The following is a 24,456-nucleotide window of genomic DNA, read 5'->3' as shown; positions in this document are numbered from 1 at the left end:
TGTGCAGTCTCGAAGTTGTGGTCTCGGTTTACATGGGTTGATTGATTCATTTGACCTAACACACCTAGAAACAATTTCCTTTCAGCAATTTTATATAACACAAACCTGGCCCAAGGGCCTTGGTGCACTTTATATGAGCACCACAAAATGGTACCCTTGCCTAAGACAGTGGGCTTAGGGGACACATTTTAGTTGCCATTGGTTGGCTTCATTGTCACTCATTTGCGTGCATCTTAATGGTTTCCTTCCTCCTCATGTGTTTGTCCCTCCCCTAGTGTACTGATGCATTACTTGTGTCCTTCCACTGCTGTGAGAGTGTCTTTTTTCATCTGCCTCCCTCATGTGCTTCTAGCCCCACCCGTTGTCTGTGTTGTTGTTTAGCCCCACCTACCCCTAGTCTGTGTTGTAGCTTTCCCTCTCCCACCTTCCTCTTGCGGTCTGTGTTGTTTCTTGCACTCTCCCACTCTGTGCGGTTACTTGTCCCCTCCTCCCCTCTTCTAGATGTCTGTGTTGTAGCTTGCCCCACCCACAGTCCATATTGTTGCTTGCTACTCCTGCTGTCTATGTTGTCGCTTGCCCTCCACTACTGTCCATGTTCTTGTTTGCCTCCAACCACTGTCTGTGTTCTTTCTTGCTCCCTCTCTCTCCTCTCCCTTTCCATGTTTCCCCAACAAATAAAAAAAAGAATATGTGATGCTGCCAGCGCTGGCTGCATTATAGCACTTATTTAAAAAAACTTTTCATCCATGCACCCTACCTCCTGTTTTGTCCAAAAATGAGAGAGGTGATGCCTTCACCTTTTTTTAGAGGTAGCACACTACTCTCACTCACATAGTCCTGTTATAGCTCTGTTGCACACACAGCACAGAAAAGTGTGCACACAGACACAGCATTGCAGCACAGCAAAAAAAAAAAATTTGAGGGAACATTGTTTCCAACTGCAGCATGACCAAGGGTAAGCTTTTAACTTGCTCAAAATCTGTCTCCGATGCGAATGAGGGGAAAAGTCAACCATTCTATCAGGCCACCAAGCCTGCCCTGAGTGCCTGGAGAGCAGCCCTGCACCAGGCATCTTCAAACCAAAAATTCTCACCCCATGTCCCTGCAGCAAGCTGTATTACCCACGTTTTGCAACCCATGCCTTTAAAAGATGTCCCACCTCTCATGCAGGCAGCGTCACCCCCAAGCGTCTCCAGCAGAAAAGAGGAGCTCCCTTCCCTGGCAATCTCTCTTCATGCATGGACTAGGCTTTGGAAGACCAGTGCCTTTTAGTAAAGAAACGTAGATCCTATTCTTGTCTCTGAACTGGTTTTCCCACTAGTCCAAGCCCACCCATTTTCTGGTCAAACAGTGATTCCAAAAACCCCAAGGCTCTGTCTTTCCCAGGGTGGAAACACCTTGCCATAGAAGGAACAGCAACAAGAATGCCCCTGGAAAGGCACTAGTAATCACTGCCCAAATACATCAGCCACAATCACTCTCACTCCAGATCACAGCTCCAGATCTACAGAGGCATTTTGTTAAACGATGGGGCGCTTTGGCCATCAAACAGGACCTGGGGGACGTGTGTACCTTGTTTTTACTCAATATAGAATCCAAAATTGATTGCACATTAGAGCTTACACCGGAGCTATTTAGAATATCTAATGGAACCAGTCAGGCTCATTCCTGATCTTCAAATATTGACAATTCCTACACAACGGCAGCTCTCCAATCCCAAAAACCCAGTGACGCACAGTATATAATGGCCAAAGCCTTACTAAGTCAAACCTCCAAAATGGAACTTCAAGTAGATCTTTTCCAATCCATAGTCTTGCGCCTAGTGGACCTGAACAATAAGATATACCGTATTGTGAATGCATTTCACACCACGCAAAATCAGTGTTCTTGCTCATGTGCAGCCATTATCGAACAGTGGGCTACTCTCCTGGCAGTTTAACTGATCTCGCCAACACAATCAGGGGTAATGCCGGACCCTTGCTAGTCAGTCGGCTAACAGCATAGATGATGCCCAAACATAATCATCGCAATTCCAGTCAGTCTCCCACCCACCCAGAGTCCTGTGTCTGACTTGTTTGAAAACCCTCCAACTACATCTAGCTGCCAAGCATCACTAGCACCTCAGAACTCTAACTCTCTCAGACCAATGGGTCCCTACCCCAGTACTTCCACCTGGTAAGCGTTTGTGGTTGGGTATGAACTTACAACCAGCCCCAAGCCGTCAGAAGGCCCGCTCTCTAGTGGCAAAGAAAAAAAAACTACGAAAGTTACACCAAAAAGCCAAGGCTAATAACTGAGCAGTGAATTTTTAAAAAACCCAGAACCATGCAACACAAGCAACCTCGAGCCCCCCCAGTTTCACCCTATCTTTGCCGCAAAGTCTGCTGGAAATAATCTTGCCACTCCAGCAGCTATAGACTCGGACTTCTTCACTTCCTGGTCGGCTGAAGGCACAATCATAAAAACAGGTGCAGGGACAAGTCCCGACCCCGGTCCCTCTATAGTCTCTGGGACAAGCAAGAGGAAGATGGCCGCTTCCATCCAGGCCTCCCAGATCGTCCCCACCGATGGCTGGGTGCTAGGACAAGACCTGCCCATGCAATTATACAGACCCCTCCAAACAATAAGGGGTAAGATGGGCGTTCGTACCCAGGCCCCCCTCCCCACTATGCAATCCCACATCAACAATGGTGAGAGACCCTTTTGGGGTTCTCCCAAGTTCTTGCTCCTCCACCACCAAAGTTCCCTACGATATTCTAACCCTCAGACCTCCCCCAAACGTCCAAGGCCCTGCGGTCACCGTCCAGCAGACAAAGTGCTCTCAAACATCTGAGCATCGGATCTACGAGGTGGTTGTAATTCCATGATATCACAGCAAAGGACATCCCAATACCCTGAACAGAGGTGACATATTTCGCCTAATGAAGCACATATCCTCCATGGTCTACATAAGATCAGCCGATCTCACCTGGGTTAACTTTCAAAGCCTCCCCGGGGACACTCATGGCAAGTCAAACCTGGTTGGGTTGTTCCAACAGTTCCTTCAGACAACAATGCTACATGAAGTAAAACAACTGGCGGACTGGGGGATTGAGATCAAATCTCTCCCACAGAAAAGATATCTCCATGTTCTAACAACTGATGCACACTAGCTTGGAACATACTCCATCCTAAAAGGTGTAAACTAAACCAATCTGAGCAACACACAATCTGCCAAGCCCTATCGCTATGATGCCTTGAGAGTAACCTGCTCCTCTGACCAAAGAATTGCTCACTAAGGCAGCCCCGTTACCCACATTCAACTGGGACATCGGGGCCCGCTGGACCACCACCATCCCTCCCGACGACACTTCTAACTCTTCCAGCAACAGGCTACCCAGCCTCCTGCCCAGGATACCTGGCCCTAACGCTCATCTAACAATTACTTCCTGGAACGTGACAGGCATCAAAAAACTCCTCACAGCAAACTCCTCCCTAGAATACCTCCAAAAGTGTGACATCCTCTGCCTGCAGGAGACCTGTCCTACGGACACAACACTCCTCACAGGGTACTTTGAACTACACATCCCGGGCCACTAGCCGTAACACCTTTGGGCGACTATCTTGAGGCCCCTCCACCTTTATCAAACATTCCCGAAGGATTGTGGCCACTGTAATTCCGACCACCTAGTTACAAGCCCTCCTTATCTGCGTGCATAAAAAAAAAAAACACTGACTCCTGCTAATCAAATGCTACGTCAACCCCTCATTGCACCCAACAAACCAGGCCCTAGATTATTTTACTGACATTATTGGAGACCTCCTCGCCAAATATCCACATCACAACCTAATCATACTTGGACTTCAACAACAGATCTCTTGGCAAGCCTCAAAAACACTCCCGGCCACGTACGGAGGCCGCCCGGCTGCAAACCTTCCTGGACAGTCATAATTTATTCTCCGCTCATACTCTCAAATTGGCCCAAGATCCATCATGGCTCCCCCTTTCTACGCTCAAACATTCCTTCAATCGACTAGATTTGTATTAGCAACTCGCTGTCAACTGATCTTTGTTATTTCAAAGTAGACGATCGGGACGAGAGTGACCATAGACCTCTCCAAGCGACCTTCACACTCACTAGTAAAGCAGTGTCCCAATGCACGTCGATCAGAGCATTAACAGGAGAGGAAAGTCACAAATGTCTCTGAAGAATAAAATGGGCAGCAAATCTTAGCAAAAAATGTATTGCCTAGATAGAAACTAAAGAGCAACTAGTCCTAGGCTCTGCGGCCCTGCTGGAACACTGCGCCGACCTCCTAACGGATTTACAACTGGCATTGAGGGGTGCCCCTGCAATTTCCACACAGCAGGGGTGAAATTCTAGAACCCTAGCTTCATTTATAGAAGCCAACGAGCTGCTGGCAGGTCTGCGGAGGATCTGAAAGTCCCCTAAGGTTAGACACTGAGGTGACAAGAAATTCCAGGGCCACGCTCTCTCAGCCCTCCGAGTAGGAATAGAGTCTGGCTCCACCGAACCTCTTCACCCTCCTTAAAGAGAAGACGCAAGCCCGGTTTTGGAAGCACATTAATCAACGTATTAATCTCAGTCAATCAAAGGAGATTAGTGTAGCAGACAGCGTATGGGTCTATTACGTTAAGCAGTTCACTCCCCAGACTCTGGGGATGCAAACACAACGAGCCTCCCATGGCCACGCAAGTCTTTAGCATCTCAGAGTCTTCAGACATCGATACCATCAAATTAATGAGAAATGATGGGGTGCTGGGACCCAACGGGATCTCTGCAGCAGTTTTCAAGTCCGCCCAAACATTTTGGACAGTGGTTCTCCTGCCGCTTTTCAATCATGCCTTACTCGCAGCTACATCCCGCAATCATGGAAAGGATCAACTCTCTACCCAAGACCCAAATAGGGAGAGCGCACTAATCTGGCCAACTATCGCCTCGTAGCCATACTAGATCTTGAAGGCAAGGCTTACGTTTGAATCCTACTGGATGAACTGGAAGCCTGGGAAGCCAAAAACCATATTTTCCTCTTTTCCCAGTCAGGATTCAGACCAGAAAGCTTGGCCCTCGACAACATCTTAGCACTGGCCTACCTGTTCAGGTGAGCCACACCGACTAAGCAACCCCCCCTTTTCTGTTGCTTTGTGGACTACAGCGCAGCATTTGACTGAGTTGATCGGGGCACATTATGGCATAAACTAGGCTCTTCGGGGATCCCTTCCCAACTTCTTAAAGCCATAAAGCCCCGGTACCAGGAAACATGGGTCAAGATAAAAACCAGCCCTAGTACAGAAACAGCAAAAATTCCATTCATCAACAGCCTTAAACAAGGCAGCGTGCTTGCCTCATTACTTTTTACTCTCTATACCGCCAACCTGCCCAAATCTTTGGAAGGCACTAGTTTAATCACTCCCAGACTAGGGAGAACATGCCTGCAGACTCTACTATACGCTGATGATCTTGCCATCTTTGACCACACCCGCACCAGCCTACAGAGAACCCTTTGGGCTCCCCACAGGTATAACTTGTAGAACAAACTCTTGGTGAATCAGGCGAAGACCAAAATAATGGTGTTTGGCACACACCGCCATAAGAAATTTGCCAAATGGTTATTAGGAAATCAGCAAATATACACCTGCACAAGCTACAACTACCTGGGTGTCTGGGTCAATGATGGGGCCAAACCAAGGGCCCACCTCAAACACCTTAGAACTAAAGGGGCCGGAGTCATCCATAGCCTGAAACGCTTAAACCATCAGCCATACAGCCCAACAGCTGGCACAATACTAAACGTCCCGCGAGCCAAGCTTCAGCCTGCTCTGAGCTACGGACACCTGGCCTTCCCTCGAAATCTCGACCACTGCCTCACAAATTTCCGTAAATGGCCTATAAAGAAATCTTTGCCTACCCTCGGCATGCAAGGAGGGCCAGGTTGAGGCTGGAGCTGGGACTGGCAAGCCCGGACCTCAGGCGATCTAACGAAATACTACATCGGAATCCTACGTGCCCCAGCCCCATCTCATAAAGCTGAACTTTAAAGAATCTTTGAAGACAACGGCTCCTCATGGCATTCAGTTACTTCTAGCCACCAGTGTCCTAAAGATAGAGACAACAAAATTTAATAACCCAAATATTACTTTGTCAACATGGAAAAAAGCAGGTAAACTCCAAGTCACACAGGTTTTATATGACTTCATCTAAGCTATGAAGTTGTGTGATTGGGGTGTTTCGATAGTTCGTTTTAAGCAAGGGAGTGACAACCTCATGTTTTGATTGACTGTTCTAGTAGACAGTGCAAGATGAAAAAAAAATCTCTAAATCTGGGGATGCCTTCAGTTGTTAAAGATTGTAGAACTGGAAGCGGACAAATATTGTCCAGCAGCCAGATTTGCTGTTATGAATGATTTCGGTCATCTCTTCACTGCCTGACAGAAGAATGAAGACCAATGGGTTTTGATAAAAGGTGGGGGGAAACGGATGCGTTTTGGGAGTCTTCACATTTTGATATGTTTTTGAGTTTTAGGCATATGGAAAGGTGGGAAATCCTTGCAGTCTACTTACTCTGACATAATTTTAATACTCAAGCAGAGTGGTTTCGAAATGCGAGCAAAAACCGATGTATATATCCGTATAGAAAACGTAGCTCTCTCCATGCAGACATTGGCTGTCTGCAAAACTGCTGAGGACTGGTTCATCACGGGCTGCATTACATAAAAGATGCACTGTCCTAGTCTACGCTGTGGTGCACCCTTAAGTGGGTGCCCTGGCTGCAGGCTTCGTCAGTGCGCCCTAATACAGTTAATGCCAAAAATGAGCGCCTACCCAACTGTTGTCTCATTAATGAAAGGTGAATAGGCTGTTAGAAGCAGACAGTCTGTCCCCACTTTGCAGGCAGCAATGTGGTCTGTCTTTCCAAGACTGACATAGAACCCCTGCAGATGTGTACAGCAATTGATTACACCTGCCTGTGGTTGGGTGTTTTGGGATCCCTGGCCCCCTTTTACCCCTTTTAACTGGGGCACTGACCGTGTGCCACCTCTTTCTGATGCTCTTTGTGTGCACAGTCAGTGTGCCCCTTGACCGCTCCTCTGCCTCTGTGCCTGCGTCTCTGATAGGGCATGGGTGCAGAGGCAATGTGTTCTCTCATTTGCATCAAGTGTTTAACTTGAGCCGCGGTTTCCGGTGCTCAGCACTGGCTCTTAATTGTCAACGCAAGCAATTCTCAGAGCTGCCACATGGTGGCACTGTTTGTGCAATTTAGAGAGAAACAGAAAAACTGTTGTTTATTAATTCAATAAAAACAACTAATACTTGCCGCACAAGCCATTCTTATAGCTTTTGGGAACTGGAATAGTCTGAACTGTCACACTTGCAGGAGTGGAATAGTTAGTACTTGTGCTGGTTTTGTCATTGGAACCCCTTAGAATCACACCAGCGCGAAATGCACACCAGTTCAATCTGTATTACAAGAGGTGCTGCACAAGCATCTACAGTACCAAATTGCCACAGGGACACAAAGTAGGTGCACGTGCTACATTCTAGTCCCCCGTGTCCAGAACGCAAAAGGCTCCAAATCACTGTTCCAACCACCAAACGTACAATGAAGAAACGTGTTCTCCTGCATGCTAACACCCCGATTTTTGATCGATCTACCTTTTGATTAGATTTGTGAATGAGCCTATATCATGTAACTTCCAAATGTATATGTTGAGAAACCCCCTTTCCTCTTCTGAAACAAAACAGAGGTGGTAGTGGACCGCTTACTATGATTGCATAACTGCTGTCGCTCTCACACATTCAGAGATTCCAGGACACAGCTGTATAACTGGATGAAAGTACAGCTCCCTTGGAAGACATAACTCACGCCACAAGAGCCGCTAAGTAGCTTTTTGTTTTGCCGAATTCAAAGTTACCTCATAAAATCAAAAGTGCCAGCTTTCCTCGAGGAAAATCAATCCATAATTGGACAACTTGCAGATCTGGCCCACTGCACTACTTTGTGCCAAAAGTTCCTCACAATGGGATGCTGTTTTTCATTTGCAGACCTCCAGTTATGCAATACCCGACTCACTCCTAACAAGGTCCTGTAATAAATGCTGTAGTCAAGTAGAAATATAAAAAGGTTCAAATGTAAATTGCATATCTATCAACCCACAGCTCCCTTTCACGGACACCCATGCACTGCCGAATGTGTATTAAACTCTCAGAGCCTTGTGTAAAAAGCTTTGCCTCCATCATTCGAGAGACATTTAAATTAGTTTGCACATTTTCCAAAAATTCTAGTTGCATTTACTCTGTCCGTTATATTTATTTTGATTTGCAAGATAATGCTTTTTTGTAGAATACAATAAATCTGGAAAACAGATTGACATGTCTAGTGAGTATAAGAAAGTGGACCAACTGGTACCCGCGTGTGTTAAAACATTACAATAACCCAGCATGAAATGTAAATCATGTTTTTTTGTCAATCCAATGATATGCCTTGAATGATTGAATGAATGAATGAACGAATGAATGAATGAATAAAAAACTTATGCAATACATTGGTTCACCTAAAAAAACATTTTGGACGGAAATGAGAGAAATTAGTTATTGGAGTACACTAGGCATGTGAATAAGTGGGTGGCTCTCTTAAGTTGTGTATAGGTTATTCAATGTCTGTAATGTTTTGTTTTTAATTTAGGGTGAAAAATTTCGACGCTTTTGGAAAGAATCTGGAAGGCCTCTTAGCTATTTATCAAATTGATGGAGATAGGTAACACTTTTCTGTTTTGTTATAGTGGTTATTAATGACAACATACTGTACATCAACATGTTTTCATTATTTAATGTCTTCGTGACGTTGGTAACTTCCTTTTTTCCATGAATAAGGTTGCTTTAACCATTAGAGCTGTAGTGTGCACCATTAGAGCTGTAGTGTGCGCTATTAGCTCTCTTTATGCCAGATGTACTAACCTACTTTGCAGTTGCAAACACTTCAGGTTAACAAAAGATGAGTTTGTGGCTATAAAATAGTTTTCTCCTTATGTAAGAATCCCAATTTAGGAGCCAGAAAATATTTACCAACTCTTAAAATGAGAGGCTTAATGATTACTGCATCGCAATTTGAAACAGGCATGTTGTAAGGGGACCTTCCAAATTACGATTCAGTAACCTATTTATCAGTGGTTTGTGACTGGATTTCAGGTTGCAAACTACTGAAAAGTTACTGACTCCAAAGTTGGAGTGGTAACTCGCTCGCAAAGGGAAAAGGGTCGTAAAGACTTTTTTTTTTTTTTTTTTTTTTTTTTTTGGGATTGGGGGGTTACAGCTTCCAAAAAAGCCACATTTGGAAATCTGGGGGTTTGCTTGCTTTCCAACCATTTGTGATTAACAAGAGGCCTAGTAATACGGCTATGCACTATGAAATTCGGGAATTCGTACTTCTAAGCCCTAAATGCCTTAAGCGGCCCAGAAGAGTAGAGTTTGCATCTGGAACTATGGAAAAACCAATTAAATCCAGAATAAATGTAGTAAAGTTTTTCCAGATTGCCTCTACTTCTGACATCCCCAAATCATATGTTGCCTTGTTCCAATGTGATTACAACTAGAGCAACAATCTTGGGTATTTGCACTCGATTCATGTAATTTTTGGGGGATAGAACATACTAGCCACTGTGCATAAGTCTGCATCTGCCTAAAGATATTTATTTATAAAGTTTTATATAGCGCGAACATGATCCAGAGGGATATCCGAGCGCTTTACAGTTGGAGGGATAGGAAGGTTAATACTTGCATTACATGTGTCAGATGGGAATACCAAACAGAACAAAAATCAAATAGGACTTACAGAATAGAACGGTTACAAATATCAAGGGTCAACAAAGAATAAGATGAAAACTGGTACATAGCGAAATAGAAGGGGAGCAAATAATTTAAACCAACAAGAATAGCATCCAGCGCAGGGCTTAAAGGTGTAAGTCCAATGCATTATAGCAGACGATCCATCACCTTATTAAGGGAAGAACTTGTTCATAAGGAATCTTTTTACTTCCAGTTTGAAAGCAACCTTGGAGGAGATTCTACAGATGACTAAAAAGACAGAACGCCATTAGTACAGGCTAGAACAATAATTCTACCGCTACCTACTTGTTAGCAAAGGGTTAAGCCGTAGTTTTAAAATACTGTTATTTTATCTTTTTAATAATGATGAAATTGTACCCTTTTTAACGAGGCCACTTTGCACCTTGCCAGCGTATTTTGCACGTACTTTTGTAGGAGTGGAAACAGCACTTTTTGCTCCCTGTTATCCCCCCCGGTCCACCGCAGTCATTAGCGGGCTGTTTGTTGTGGAGGGAGATCTCGGGGAATCTAAAATTAAAAAAAGGTGACTCACTTCCTGGTAGGGCCACACTTAACCAACATCTTGTGAAAGGAACGGTCTAGTCTTTCCGCTCCCAAACTAAGCCGGGCACTACAAAAGGAGGTTATGGCGCGTGCACGCAGGGGACGCATGCAGCGGGTGCACCGCCGGCACACCAAAGGCAAGCCTGTCTGTGCCCGTCCGCGCCTGGACCGCGCCCAGCGCCAGTACCCCGGGTCCTGTGGCACCAAAACCCACCAACACTAGCAGGTATTCGTGTGAGAAACTGTTAGCTCTAAGACAATGTAATTCCAAAAATGCCCCCTATCTCCCCTATCAGGGTAACACTACTGACCAAGTCAGATGGTCCCCTGATACTCATACACCAGAACGTACCGGACCACCTGAGCATACAGAATCAACTGTGTCACTTCCAACAAATAAAAGTAGCATCCATTGCCTACTCCTAAATACTAGATCTCTGGTGAAACATCAATTGGAGTTCCACGATCTTGTCCTAACACTAAATAAAGATGTGGCATTCATAACAGAAACATGGGTGGATGACAGCTGCGGTCCTGATATTGTTGCTGCTACATCCCCTCGGTACGCACTTTCAAATTAGAGAGGCAAAATAAAAGAGGAGGGGGGACTGGCAAACCTTTATCGAGACAACTATAGTACTAGATTCGAACCACTAGTCACGGTGGGTTTCGAAGCAATGACTTTCTCGATTGAGCCGCCAGACTCATCAGTTTTAAAAGGAATTCTAGTTTATCGCCCTCCAGGAGACAGGAACAGTTTCATTGATAAACTCTGCACTGTGATGGAAACTCTAATAATCAATGAGAACTTCACGGTGTTGGGAGATTTTAATTTCTATTTGGAAAACACAGAGGACCCTGACTCGCTAACATTTATTGATATAATGGACGCATTTGGACTGCCTCTAATTACCAAGGGTCCCACACACAAGGCCGGTCATATATTGGATGGTATATTTTCCAAATGGGAGGACATTGGGGTGTCCCTTTCCCTCCCAATGGCCTGGTCGGATCATTGGGCTGTCAACTGGCTTATGATGACTAAAACAGTACCCCAGCATAGACCAACCATACAACAAACCACCGGTAGAGCTTGGCCTAATGTCCGCTCAGATGAACTTGAAGAGGCGATCACTGCTACCCCATGTCAACTGGTGAACAATGTGGATCATAATGTTGAGATCCTCTCTTGCTGGCTTAAAACTGCGTTGGATAAGATAACACCCATCATTAGCAAAACAGTAAAAAGAAAGGTGTCCCAACCCTGGTACTACTGAGAATCTGAGACTATCGAGACAGGAATGTCGTAGACAGGAACAAAGATGGAGAAAAAACTATGAGGTAGAGGAGAAAATCACATATAAAGCCAAACTTTCAAGGCATAAGAAGATATCGTAGACGCAAAAACAGAATACTTCACTAAGCACATAAAAAATGCTTGCGATACTAATAAAACCTTTTTCTCGGTTATCAATAGGCTGGTCAAACCTAACGAGGCTAGTCATACGGAATCAAATCAAGACTTTTGCGATCTATTGGCCAATTTTTTTCAAGAGAAGGTGGTCAATATCTATGACAAATTTGCGGATAACCACACTCAGACTAAGCATGCATCTTATACTAGAAAAAACATAAATAGCCTATCTACATTTATTAACCCCTCGGAAGACCAATTAAAGGACCTTATTCTGTCAATTAAGTCTGGCTCCCCATGCCCGCCTAGCATAATGCATCTGATACCCACCCAACTGGCAGTGCATTTGGGGAAAATTATTAATAAAGTATTTTCTAGCGGAATTTTCCCCGCCCAGTGGAAACGTACCTCAATTCTTCCACTTCTTAAAAAAGAAAACCTGGCCAGCACTGAACCCTGCATTTACCGCCCTATTGCAAGACACCCTTTTGCCGCCAAATGTATAGAAAAATTAATGAACAAATAAATCACAGAACACATTGAAACAAATTCATTGCTAGATGAAACACAACATGTTTTCAGGAAGTATCTTAGTACTGAATCTGCCCTTATCATAGCAACTGAGGATATCCGTGTAATTCTTGATGGAGGTGGATTGGCTGCTTTGGTGCTGCTTGACCTCACGGCAGCCATTGATACAGTCAGCCATGAGATCTTGGCTGACAGTCTCCAGGACACATGGGAGTAAAAGGCACAGAATTTGAGCTTTTAAAATCATTTTTAAAAGATCGACAGCAAAATGTAGCCATGGGGTCAGCAATCTCCAAGCAGTTCTTCCTACCACGTGGAGCCCCTCAGGGCTCAGCCCTGAGCCCCACACTTTTTAACTTGTATGTAGCGCCACTAGCCCTGATTTATAAAAGAGGCAAGTTTCTCCCTAGCTTCATATGCTGACGACACACAAATTGTGGTGTCCCTAACAAATGGAGAAAAGAAACCGGGAGAGGCTTTTAGTGCATGTATGAAGAATGTGAGTGAGTGGATGGATGGAAACTGCCTGAAGTTAAATGTATCAAAAACAGAGATTATTATCTATGATAACAAACCCTCCCTCTGGACGCCCGACTGGTGGCCACCAGTATTGGATGCGCTGCCCACACCCTCTACCAAAACAAAGGACTTGGGCATCATCATAAACCAGGAATTCAAATTCAAAGAACAAATTAGTAAAATCACATCTTTTTCCATTTGTACCATAAGACTAATCAATAAAATTAAGAAATACATACCAGGGGAACTCCTGAAAACAATGACACTGGCCATGGTCCTCTCATGTATAGACTATTGCAATAGCCTTTATCTTGCCCTCAACTCCGGTCTGGTCATCAGGCTCCAGATCATACAAAATGCGGCGGCCCATCTCATTTTAAAGATCCCTAAAAATGTATCAGCAAGAGGGAGCTATAAAAAAACTGCACTGGCTACCGGTTAGACAGAGATGTAAGTTTAAAGCCCTCTGTCTGGCTTTTAAATCTTTGCACGGTCAAGGACCAGTACAGTTTAGGAACAAACTAAAGTGGTATGTCCCCATCAGAACCTTATGGTCAGGATTGGCTAGGAACACGGTAGTTACTCCCTTCAAGCAGGCTGCCTGGGGAGGTAGGAGCCTCTTCAGATCAACAGCGATGCTTTGGAACAAATTACCTATTACCCTAAAAACAGCTTCATCCCTGCTGAGTTTCAGGAAAAACTTAAAAACGTGGCTATTTACACAGACTGCATGAACTAAATAATCTATTATTTTGCCTGTCCCCAGCACTAATGTCCCTTCTGTCCTCAGTCTTTATAGCGCCAAGATGCCTTCGGGGAGTAGCTGCGCTTTATAAATCCGATTTACAATTACGTATTTCCGGTGGGGGAGAGTTCCAGATTTTCGGTGCAGAGCCGGAGAAAGCTCGGTAACACAATCACTTTTTGCGAAAGATCTGAGGTTCAGGAGGAGAGAGTTAGCACTCCTAGAAGGTCTACCCCCTCTGGATATTTCCAGCTTTTGCGCTAGAGAGCGGGGGGGTTTGAAATGGAGGGCTTTGTGGGATAGGCAGGCAATCTTTAGCTGTATTCTTGCTTCGTAGGGCAGCAAATTCAGGAATTTTAAGACTGGGGACATGTGCGCATTTCTTTTGGTACCAGTAACCAATCTGTCTGCCGCCTTCAATGAGGCCCTTAGTGGAGTCAAGGTATATTTGGGGAGACCATAGAGCGTAACACTGCCATAGTCTAGCCTAGTCAACACAAGCGCTTGGACCACTTGCTTGAATTCTGCTTGTGGGAGGAGATGTTTGAGATTCCTGAGTATCCTCATCAGGTGGTTAGCTCCTTTGCACAAATTCCTAATATGAGTCTTCATGTTCAAGTGATTGTCCAGGGTGATTCCGAGAGGTTTTGCTGAGTCAATGAGGGGGGGAGTAGTTGAAGGCAGTGAGGTGGTTCATCCAGAGGTCTAATTTAGGAGTGTGATTCGAATACCCCTCTAAGCCCCTTGTAGTTGAACAGGGATATATGTGCCCATTTTCCTGGTGTTCGGTTTATACCTGCTTCTTCTGTCACCTACTTTTGGCTGATCAGAAGGATTTTCAAGCAGCGTTCTGATATCCCTGAAGCTATCTAACCCCGTGGCCAATTTTCTTTGTGACATTTTCAGCAATCACTGTGTCTCTAGAAGCTTTTGTCTGCATTTTTTAGCATGCTTCTCTCTTGTATGTATTGGAATACAGATAGCACGTGCTGATGTGGAATACTGGGATATTCAGGTATTGCCACAACTGCATTTGTATTTGTTTAAAAAGGATTATTGTCCGTTATCCCACTGCCTTCAGAATTCGTATATGCAGTCTCGGAAATTCTGGGTATGAAGAATTTCCATTAATATTTTTTCCTTAAAAATCATTAAATGTCTTGACACAAGTTATATAATGAAGTCTTATATGTGTATTTAAAAAAGTGGCCAGATAGAATAGCCTTTCCAATCTCGTAAGGCTAATTCTTTTTCTTCTTGTGATTGCTTTTGCTTTTGTAGACTTATTTGCGGCCAACGTTTATTCCAGATAAAGCTACTGATCTTTGTGTTGATTTTTTAAAAGCATGTAATTGTTAGGTGTATTAGGATTGCTGTAGACAGATAGTTCAGTAATGGCTAGACATGCATTTTCACTGTTGCCACTCTACTTCTAATCGAGATCAGTAAGTTATGCCATCGGTCTAACGTAGACTCCATTTTACCTAAGAGGGGGTAGAATTCACCTTCCAAAGGAGGTTTAGGTTTTCTGTGAAAATAATTCCCACATACCTAACTGGATTCATATGATGTGGCATCTAAAGGAATTGGGGCAATGCCTTGACATCTGTATTAGACTGATGCATTTCAGTTTTGAAAGCATTGACTTTGTACCTCACAAGAGTTGAGAGAGATATCCAAAGATCAAAGCACTTCGTAATGGCCCTCCAATCTGGTCGGATGTATGGCACAGAATCAGCGTATAATTTAAGCATGGGAGTGAACAGGCCAAGGGTTCAAGACAAATTGCAAATAGCAAAGACAAGACAGGACAGCCCTGCGTCCTTTAGAGCCCCAAATGGGGGTAGATGTCTTCCCATTTAAAACCAGGCTAAACTCCAATCCCACATATGTAATTGTCCTGATGAGCTGGCCAGGAAGTCTCATAGATACCAAAACTTTAAACAGAAATTTCCAGCTCACCAGTCAAACGCCTTTTCAGCATAATTAAGAGTATCACTGTGTGTACCTTATATGCTATATAATAATCAACTGCCTCCACTAAAAATGCATATATGCGCATAGCTGCCGAGTTGGATTGAACCCTTTCGATATTTTCCTAATCATTTTAAAATAACAAGATATTCTAAGCATCAGAATTTTCATTAAAACGTTATAGGCCTTTTTTAGAGGAGTAGTGGGGTATAAATAGCTTACGTGCGGAGTCTTTTTCTTGGGGAAACCTGTTAATAGCCCTTTTTTGAAAGAGTGTAACATTTCCTTCTCTAAAAATAGTTACAAATTTTCAAAAACGGATGCTTTGGGTATGTGTCCATGTAATAGTACCACTCAGATGATTACGATTTGTTTTCGGGGCCTTACATTTGGAAAACGATTTCATGACATTTACTAATTCCTCAGTTTCTTTTGGATGAGTGAGATTAAGTGCTGTCTATACTGACGAATACAGGATTTGAAATTCTGCAAAAAACTTGAAATATCTTCTCCTGCGGGATTCAGATCTTCCAGATATATTTTGTGAAAGCGTTCCAAAATATAGATCCAGTCCTCTAGCTATCAATGACCTCGTTTAAAGTTCTAGGGTCCTTAATTTGGGTGTCTCAGTTCTTAACTGTGCAAGTTCTAATCTGTCAAGCTAACAATTTACCACTAAAGTCTCTCTCCTCGTAGAGTTGCTGACCAAAGTTTTGTGTAGTTATAACTTCCTTTGAAAGTAAAAAAAATCTGTAGTTCCTTTCTATCGTTTTCTCTTTAGAGAGCTCCATCTAATGTCTGATTGATGAAATTTAGCCTCTGCTGAAAAAAACAAGTTGGTCAGGTTTATTTTCCCCATATTTCTTTTTCAGAATATGCTGAAAGGAAATGTCCTTGCCGCTCATTGTTGCTCTGAATGTCTTCCAGCCATTCTGAATTGTGACCCTATCTATGTTTTCCATTAAGAATGCCAGGGTTGTGTTCCCCATTTCCTCTAAGAAGGACGTCTTTGAAAATAAAGCTTTATTGCGGGTCCAAATGACAGGACGGCCATTGATGATAGAGCCATCTAAGTGGATGTCTGCATGTTCCAAAAAAACAATTTGGATATGTTGTATTATAGCTTCAGATATGGAAGATGAAACAAGACAATAATCGTAGATGCCAACTGAAAACAAGCCGACAAACATATGAATTGTTTTGGAAGGATATGCCACTCTGCAAAGGGTAACTAACTTTAATTCAGTCTTGAGTCTAGCAATTGTCTTTGTCACCCTCAGTTCACTTTGGACAATCCTCTGCTGACTAACATCCAACTCCAGACTTTGGACAATATTAAAATCACCTTTGATTAATATATTTTTAGAAAAGGAAGGTAATAGAAGTGATCGATTGTAAATAGGGTCGGATTCATCTGATATTGACTGATAAAACAAAGCAACCTTAAATCATGAGTAGCATAGTTATAGTTCCACAATTACCCATTTACCCAGTTCACCAACTAATGTTTCTATCATGCTCCCAGCAAATATCTTGCTAGCAAGGATTTCCCCTTCGTTAAGCACTGTGGAAACAAAGACGGATTGCTATAATTGTAATCGTGATCAGTTAAAGAGCTTTTCTTTGTGTTTCCTGATATGGGTGTTCTGTAGAAATGCTATATTTTTTGTTCTTCAAGATAGCCTAAAATTGCCTTTCATTGTGGTGGATTATTGAAACAATTAACGTTCATAGAAATGACATGAAGCTTTGAAATAGACAAGGAAATCAGTTTTCAGTAAAAATCTTTCCAGGTGGCACATACAACCTGTTTTTCTCTTCTTGTACTAAAACCACTTTTTCGAAAATCACTCAAACTTTTTTGGAAACTGTGTTTCCTCCCCTGATTTGCCTCCTACTTTGGCATTTAAAACCCACTTCCCATTTCTCCTCCTTACCTGGCCCTTCCTTGTCTCTGCCCACCATACCACACTCCCTAATACCCTTTCAATCATCTTGGTCCATTTTCCACACATCGCCTTGGTGCCCCATCTCCCCTCTCTTATGCTGGGGTGTCAGCACCTAATATCTAGACATGAGTGCTGACTTGGCCACCCTCATGTCCAGCCCAAAACAAGAGAGAGGAAACAAGAAAGAAAACAGAACCAAATTTAATTTACTTTTAATACTTTTCCTCTACACCTGGAATTTCCCATCCCTGCCCCAACCCACTCACTACCCTTCACGACCCTCCCTCACCCCTTGTACTGAGAACACCAAAAGCCAATGGTCAAGCAAAACAAAGCAAACAAACTGAGTGCAATAGATAGGACAAGGCAATATAGCAATTCATGGCCTCAGCCTACCCTTCCTGTTAGTCCCAAATCTGTCATCTTTGTCAAACTAAGTTATAATTTGCTGATCTTGGACACACTGGAGTGTCATTTCAACCCTCTTTCTGTTAGAGATCCCGTAAGTATGTCTTTGCAGCCGTTATCTCCTTAAAATATCCACTGAAAATAGCGGTACCCCAATTTTGATGTAGGGCGAGCAATAGGGGGCAAAACCAATAACGGACACAAAAGTTTTGCTCTACCTGTCTTAATAATAATAGATCGAATGGATCTTGCTGATATATAACCCAGAGAGTCGCTTCCGGCTATACCATTTGAGCGAGAGCACACAAAGAAGTTTGATTAAAGATTATACTTTTTATTTGATAATTCATTGGTACAATTGCAAAACACAGATACTACAAATGAAACTTAAATTGATTTTTGAAAAGATATATGCAAAAACCAAAGGAGGCCCCGTCAGAGAGGTAAGAGGGGTGTATAAACAATTATATCACATTCATACTCACCAGGCAAAACATTCAACCTTACACAACCAATCAATACACTACATATACATTTTCACTGCGTTAAAAAAAAAATTTACACACAAAGGTATTCTCCTCAAAAGCATTAATATGTACTGTTGGAATTGATGGAGACAACAAAAAACAATACAAAAAGACACGCCGACGCGTGTTTCGGTGCAATCACCCAACAATAAGGGTGCCACCTTCTTCAGGGCGTAAGTTTTATGCGTTTCTGTTGTCCAAGAATATATGGAGAGTCATAATATCTTATTAGAAGTTATACAATAATTTTACAATATTCTCATTCATACATCAGTTACAAGTTAAAGAGAATTTATGGATAAATGTTATTTATTTGTTGCTCAATTTTAGAACAAATGGTGTAGCCTACGAGAACTCAAATTGGGTTTCCATTTAATGGATCAAAATAAATTTGTTTTTAGAAAATACAACATGAATTGTCAAAAAGGAATAATTAAAAGCAACTGCACATTTCATGCCACTTCTCACTAGATGAGTTGAACATCCCACAGAAAGACGCACATATGGTAGTTAAGGACGTCATTGAAACTCAAACGACTCTACACAACAGCAAATTTTTAATGGAATGCCTTAAGACTGTTCTGGAGGAAAATTACTTTGAGTTCGATGGAGACATCTACCATCAAATCAAAGGAGTCAGCATGGGGACACTTTGAAAAAAAGAACATCTGTAACGAAGTGGCCCCATATTACGAGAATATCCGGTATTGGGCACGCTTCATTGATGAGATCTTTTTCGTTTGGCAGGGCGATAAGGAGAAACTCGATGAATTTTTATCATGGATCAACCTAGCAGACTCCAACCTGATATTTACCGCCCAGATCAGCAACCAAAGTTTGGAATTCTTGGATGTGGTAGTGGAACATCAGAATGCCCAATTAAAAGTTTCGCTCTTTACTAAACCCACATCGAGAAATACTCGCCTTCATTTTGACAGTTTTCATCCGTCGAGTCAGAAGAACAGTATCCCATTTGGGCAATTTCTACGACTTCGTAGAAACTGCACATCTATCCAAGATTACCTTCATCATTCAGAACCAATGAAACAGAAATTCATTCAAAGGGGTTATCCTAAAAGATTGGTACGCGATGCCTTTAAAAAAGCCCGTTATTACAATCGGGACTTTTTATTTGTCCCCAAAGAGAAAAAACATACCGAACAACTGGTATGTATAACAAAACATTCCTCGATTAACAACAAAATTCGACATATTGTTAATTCCCAGTGGCACCTGTTAAACCTTGACTCTACTGCACCTAGGATTCCTAAACCGTTGATTGCCTTTAGACGCAACAAAAATTTGAGGAATCTGTTAGTTAAGGCCAAATTCACAAATTCTAAGACAACATTTGTACAGAAATCCATCACTGGTAACCAACCAATTCGTGGCCACCACAAATGTGGAACATGCCACGCATGTGCCAATGCCATTGTAAGCTAAAAAATCAACTTTCGCAACCGTTCAGTGGAACTAGGGGGAATGACCAACTGTCGCACTTCGAATTGTATCTATGTCATTCTGTGCCCTTGCGAATTGCCCTATGTCGGAGAAACCGCCAGGGAATGCAGGGTACGTGTTGGAGAACACAAATCGAACATAAGACGCAACAATCTCTCAGCTCCACTAGTATCCCATTGGAAAGAGGCGAATCACAATGATAGTGACTTGCGCTACACCATATTGGAAAAAATATACAGCCATAAGGGCACTAACATCACCAACATCCGTAAAAAACGTGAGGTTTTTTGGATATTCCTTCTGGATGCACAGAAAAATGGCCTAAACGAGTCTTTACCATGGGAAAATGCAATATTATAACTCTGACGAGTTAATTTACCTGGTGATTTAGATTCTATTGGCCCGTCTTTAACCATCTTCATTGGCCCTTTATTTCTGATCCGTTGTGATTCAAATCTTGTACATATCTATGACCTCTTTAGTTAACCTCCATCTAAAAGTACACTATGTTTATTTACAAGCATTCCATTTCCGTAGCTGACCGGACTGGTGTCAACAATTTTGGTATATAAATGGCCATATTGGGGGGAGGAGCCTAGCGCGTGACCAAGATGGCCGCGTGAGCCCGGAGCTCCTGAGACCCGCGCTCCCTCCGGCAAATATCCTGTGACGAATCCTGTCTTTCACACCCGGAATATTGAAGGCGAACCGTTGCTGAGGTGATTGTCGCTGTCCGGACTGAAATCGCCCACCGGACGCCGAAGTTGTGCCACACGGAAGGTCGCGGCCTGCTCCCCGGAAGATGCCCGGGGCTTGCGCTGGCACGGTGCCCGAACACTAATTGAACAACAGCGGCTGAGTGTGGGGCGAGCCATCGGAAGGACGGTGTCATCACTTTCACTTTCACTTTCCTGATTTCATCGCGCCCTGGCTTGGGAGTGCGCCGCGCCGGCCATTTGTCGCACTGTCTTCTCTGGATGGGCAAGGGTATTGCTCTCGGCTGCAGATCACGATGTCAACCAAATCGGAAGCCGAAAAACAGAAGCCCAAGAGCACCAGGCGGGGAGGGTACACCCAAACCAACAACATGGACCGTTATGCCCATCAGAAGGAGTCGGGTCGGCCACTGGAAGCCCTGAAGGACGGTCTACCCCCCGCTACGGAACCAACCCTCCAGGACGTTATGGGTGCCATCGAGGGAATGCAGGCCTCTATCGGGCGGCAATTCGAGACCTTGGCACACAAAGTGGACACCATCTCGATCGACGTTAACTTGATTCGGGCAGACCTGGGGAAAACCAATGAACGGGTTCAATCCCTGGACCTTAAAACTTCTGGCCTCCTGGGTGATGTCTCCGACCTGCAGCTGGAAGTCCGCAATTTGAGGTCCGCGAACGACCTCTTTGCCCGACGGTTGGAGGACTTTGAAGGCCGGGCACGGCGCAATAACGTGCGCATTATTGGGGTCCCGGAAAACTCGGAGGAACAGTCTGTGGACCTGTTCGTGGAGGACTTGGTGGTTAACCATCTGGCGCCCAAAGGCCTCAGTAAGTTCTTTACTGTTGAACGGGCCCACAGAGTCCCTGGTGGGAGGCCCAAGGTGGGGGCCCCTCCGAGACCGATTGTCGCAAGGATCTTTAATTTCAGGGACCGGAACGCCATTCTACAAGCATCAAGAGTGTCCGGCCCGACGGCCTTCCAGAACACCACTGTGAACTTTTACCCCGACTTTACTCAGGCGGTGCAGAAGCAGAGGCAGAGCTTCCTGGCTTTTAAGAGAAGGCTTAGAGGGATGGAATTGAAGTACGCCATGCTCTTCCCGGCCAGACTGCGCGTGGTGTATGAAGAGCGGACTTTCTTTTTTGATTCACCGGACATGGCTGGAGAATGGCTGGACACATTGCCCCAGCGACGGGCTGGCGGGGAGCATGCTGGTGGAGCAGAAGGTGGTGGTGTGGATCAGGAATGAGGACTCTGGTGCAAGATTATTTTGACTTTGCCCCGGACAGTGACTCGCAGTTTTTGGTTTCTCCGGGAGTGTAGTAACCCGGGGGGTGGCGGGGGTATGAAGGGAGCTTTCTCCTCCTCTGGGTTTCTTTTTGTAGATTAGTCTTAGAATAGGTCGACAGGCTTTTCAAGCTTACGCAGGGGTGCAGGGTGGGGGGTGGACTGGGACTGTTGGGATGGTTGTTGTTGGTTTTTGTTTTGCAAGGCGTAGTGATGCAAGCTTCTGTAGCTCAAGTGCGGTTCTTCGGGGGGGGTGGTGGTCTCCTTACATTTCGGGATGGGGGTAGGGGCTTAAAGGTACTCGCATTAAGCGAGGGATCGTTCTGCAATTCTTGAAGCGATGTTCCCCTGATATAGTTCTACTGCAAGAGACGCACTTGATAGGCAACATGTGCTACGCGCTCAACAGGAAGGGCTATAAATTTGTCGCGCACTCGGGGTTCTCCTCGGGCTCCAGAGGGGCTGGAATACTTGTCAGGGCCTCACTGCCGTTTGAGGTTGATTCCACCACTGTTGATGAAAGGGGGCGATTTGCGGCTGTGGCGGGGAGGTGGGAGGGCAGGACGCTGGTCCTGGTCTCTGTGTATGTCCCTCCTGGGCTGCAGCCCTCCACGTTTGAGGACCTGGGGAGGGCTCTGCTGGATCTTCCAGAAGGGATGTTGGTAGTGGGTGGAGATTTTAATGCGGTTGGCTCCGGATTGCTTGATAGACACCCACCTAGGAGCACTGGGGGGGCGCAGAAATGGCTTACGGATTTCGTGGATACCCTTGGTCTGGTTGACTGTTGGAGACTGCTGCATCCCACCCAGCGACAATACACCTTTCACTCAGGGGCGCACGGCAGTCTCTCCAGAATAGATTATGTACTTACTTTGGCTGCACACGCCTCCTTTGTGTCTGAGGCTAGGCACATGGCTAGGGGTATTTCGGACCATTCGCCGGTGTGGATCTGTATGGATGTTGGTCGAGTGATGGGGGGTAGGGTGGCCCCGATTAACCCCTGGTATCTCCGTGACCCTAGGACTCGTAGCGCTGTACTGAAGGCGGTCGATCGCTACTTTCAGGAAAACCTAGGCTCGGTTGCGTCTGCGGTGTCCTTGTGGGAAGCGTTCAAAACTGTGCTGAGGGGAGAGGCCCTTTCCTTGATAACGGCGGCCAAGAGTCGGAGGGATGCGGAGGTCGTACAGCTCGAGGCGGAGATAGCGGCTCTAGAGTTGGCCTTGGAGGGGGAAGTTCTGGCAACAACGCTGCACAAATTGAGCCTTAAGCAGTCGGAGTATAAGGCCCTGGTGACGGACGCGGCCAAAGCCCTGAGTAGGGAGCAGCAGGGGCGACTGTACGATGTTGGGGACAAGGCCGGGAAATTAATAGCGTGGCTGGATAAAAAAGAGCGGGTTAATCGTGTTGTGCCTGAACTTGTTACAGAGGGTGGCGTTAGTGTTACTGAGCCGGATGGCATAGTCCAGTGCTTCGCGGATTATTTCCGTACGGTCTACACCTCGGTATCGGACAGGCCGGTTGAGGACTCGTGTGAGCTTCTGCGCGATCTGGCTCTGCCTTGCCTCTCTGATATAGACAGGGACGATTTGGATGGTGACATCACAGCTGACAAAGTCGCGGGTGCTATCCGTTCACTGCGCCCGGGCAAGGCCTCGGGCCCGAACGGTCTGCCAATTGAGTTCTATAAACTCCGTCCGGACAAGATTGCTCCGCATCTGCGAGCTATGTTTGTGGAGGCGCGGGAAATGGGATGCCTTCCCTTTGACCAACGTCTGGCGACAATTGTGGTCATACACAAAGACGGCAAGCCCAGAAATAAATGCAGCTCCTATAGGCCGATTTCGCTACTTAATGCCGAGCCGAAAATCCTTGCTAAAATACTGGCCAACCGCTTGATTAGGGTGATTGGGGACCTGATTCACCCGGACCAATCCGGTTTCATCCCGCATCGTAACACTGCGTTGAACCTTAGGCGCATCCACGGCGTGCTCGCGCGGACGGGGACGCTGCAGGAGTCGACCGTTGTGGCTGCACTCGACGCCACGATGGCCTTTGACACGGTAGAGTGGGCATATCTGTGGGCGGCACTTGCAAAATTCGGCTTTGGGCCTGGCTTTGTTGGCTGGGTGAGATTACTATATGAAGGACCCTTGGCCAAAGTCGCGGTCAATGGTAGGGCGTCCAGTCCGTTCGAGCTGGGGAGGGGCACCAGGCAGGGTTGTCCCCTGTCGCCGTTGTTGTTTGCTCTTGCCCTTGAACCGCTGGCGGCATGGATAAGATGGCACCCGGACATAAGGGGGATCCGATGGTCACCAGATCATGAGGACCGCATCTCTCTTTATGCCGACTACATTTTGCTATACCTCACCTCCCCTAGGAAGTCTCTCATAGTAGTCTGTGACGTTTTGGCCTCTTTTGGTAGGAACTCGGGTCTCACCATTAACTGGGGTAAGTCGTACCTGTATGCCCTGTATGGAGACGTCCCTGTTCTCCCGCGGAATTGTTCGATCCAGATCGCCCGGGATGGCTTTTT

At 45.0% G+C, this 24,456-nt stretch overlaps 1 protein-coding gene across 3 annotated transcripts in view; it reads left to right on the top strand.

Annotated features, from left to right (window-relative positions):
• Window positions 1-24,456, top strand: part of MED1 (mediator complex subunit 1) — a 555,355-nt gene that overhangs the window by 354,564 nt on the left and 176,335 nt on the right. For all 3 annotated transcript variants that reach the window (XM_085606628.1, XM_085606627.1, XM_085606629.1), the window contains one exon: window positions 8,686-8,757. In XM_085606628.1, the coding sequence (XP_085462754.1) occupies window positions 8,686-8,757 (72 nt within the window). The remainder of the gene's footprint in view (window positions 1-8,685; window positions 8,758-24,456) is intronic.

Source organism: Triturus cristatus, chromosome 5_2 (assembly GCF_964204655.1).
Source record: "Triturus cristatus chromosome 5_2, aTriCri1.1, whole genome shotgun sequence".
Taxonomy (NCBI): Eukaryota; Metazoa; Chordata; class Amphibia; order Caudata; family Salamandridae; genus Triturus; species Triturus cristatus.
This window is presented reverse-complemented; position numbering and strand designations above follow the sequence as displayed.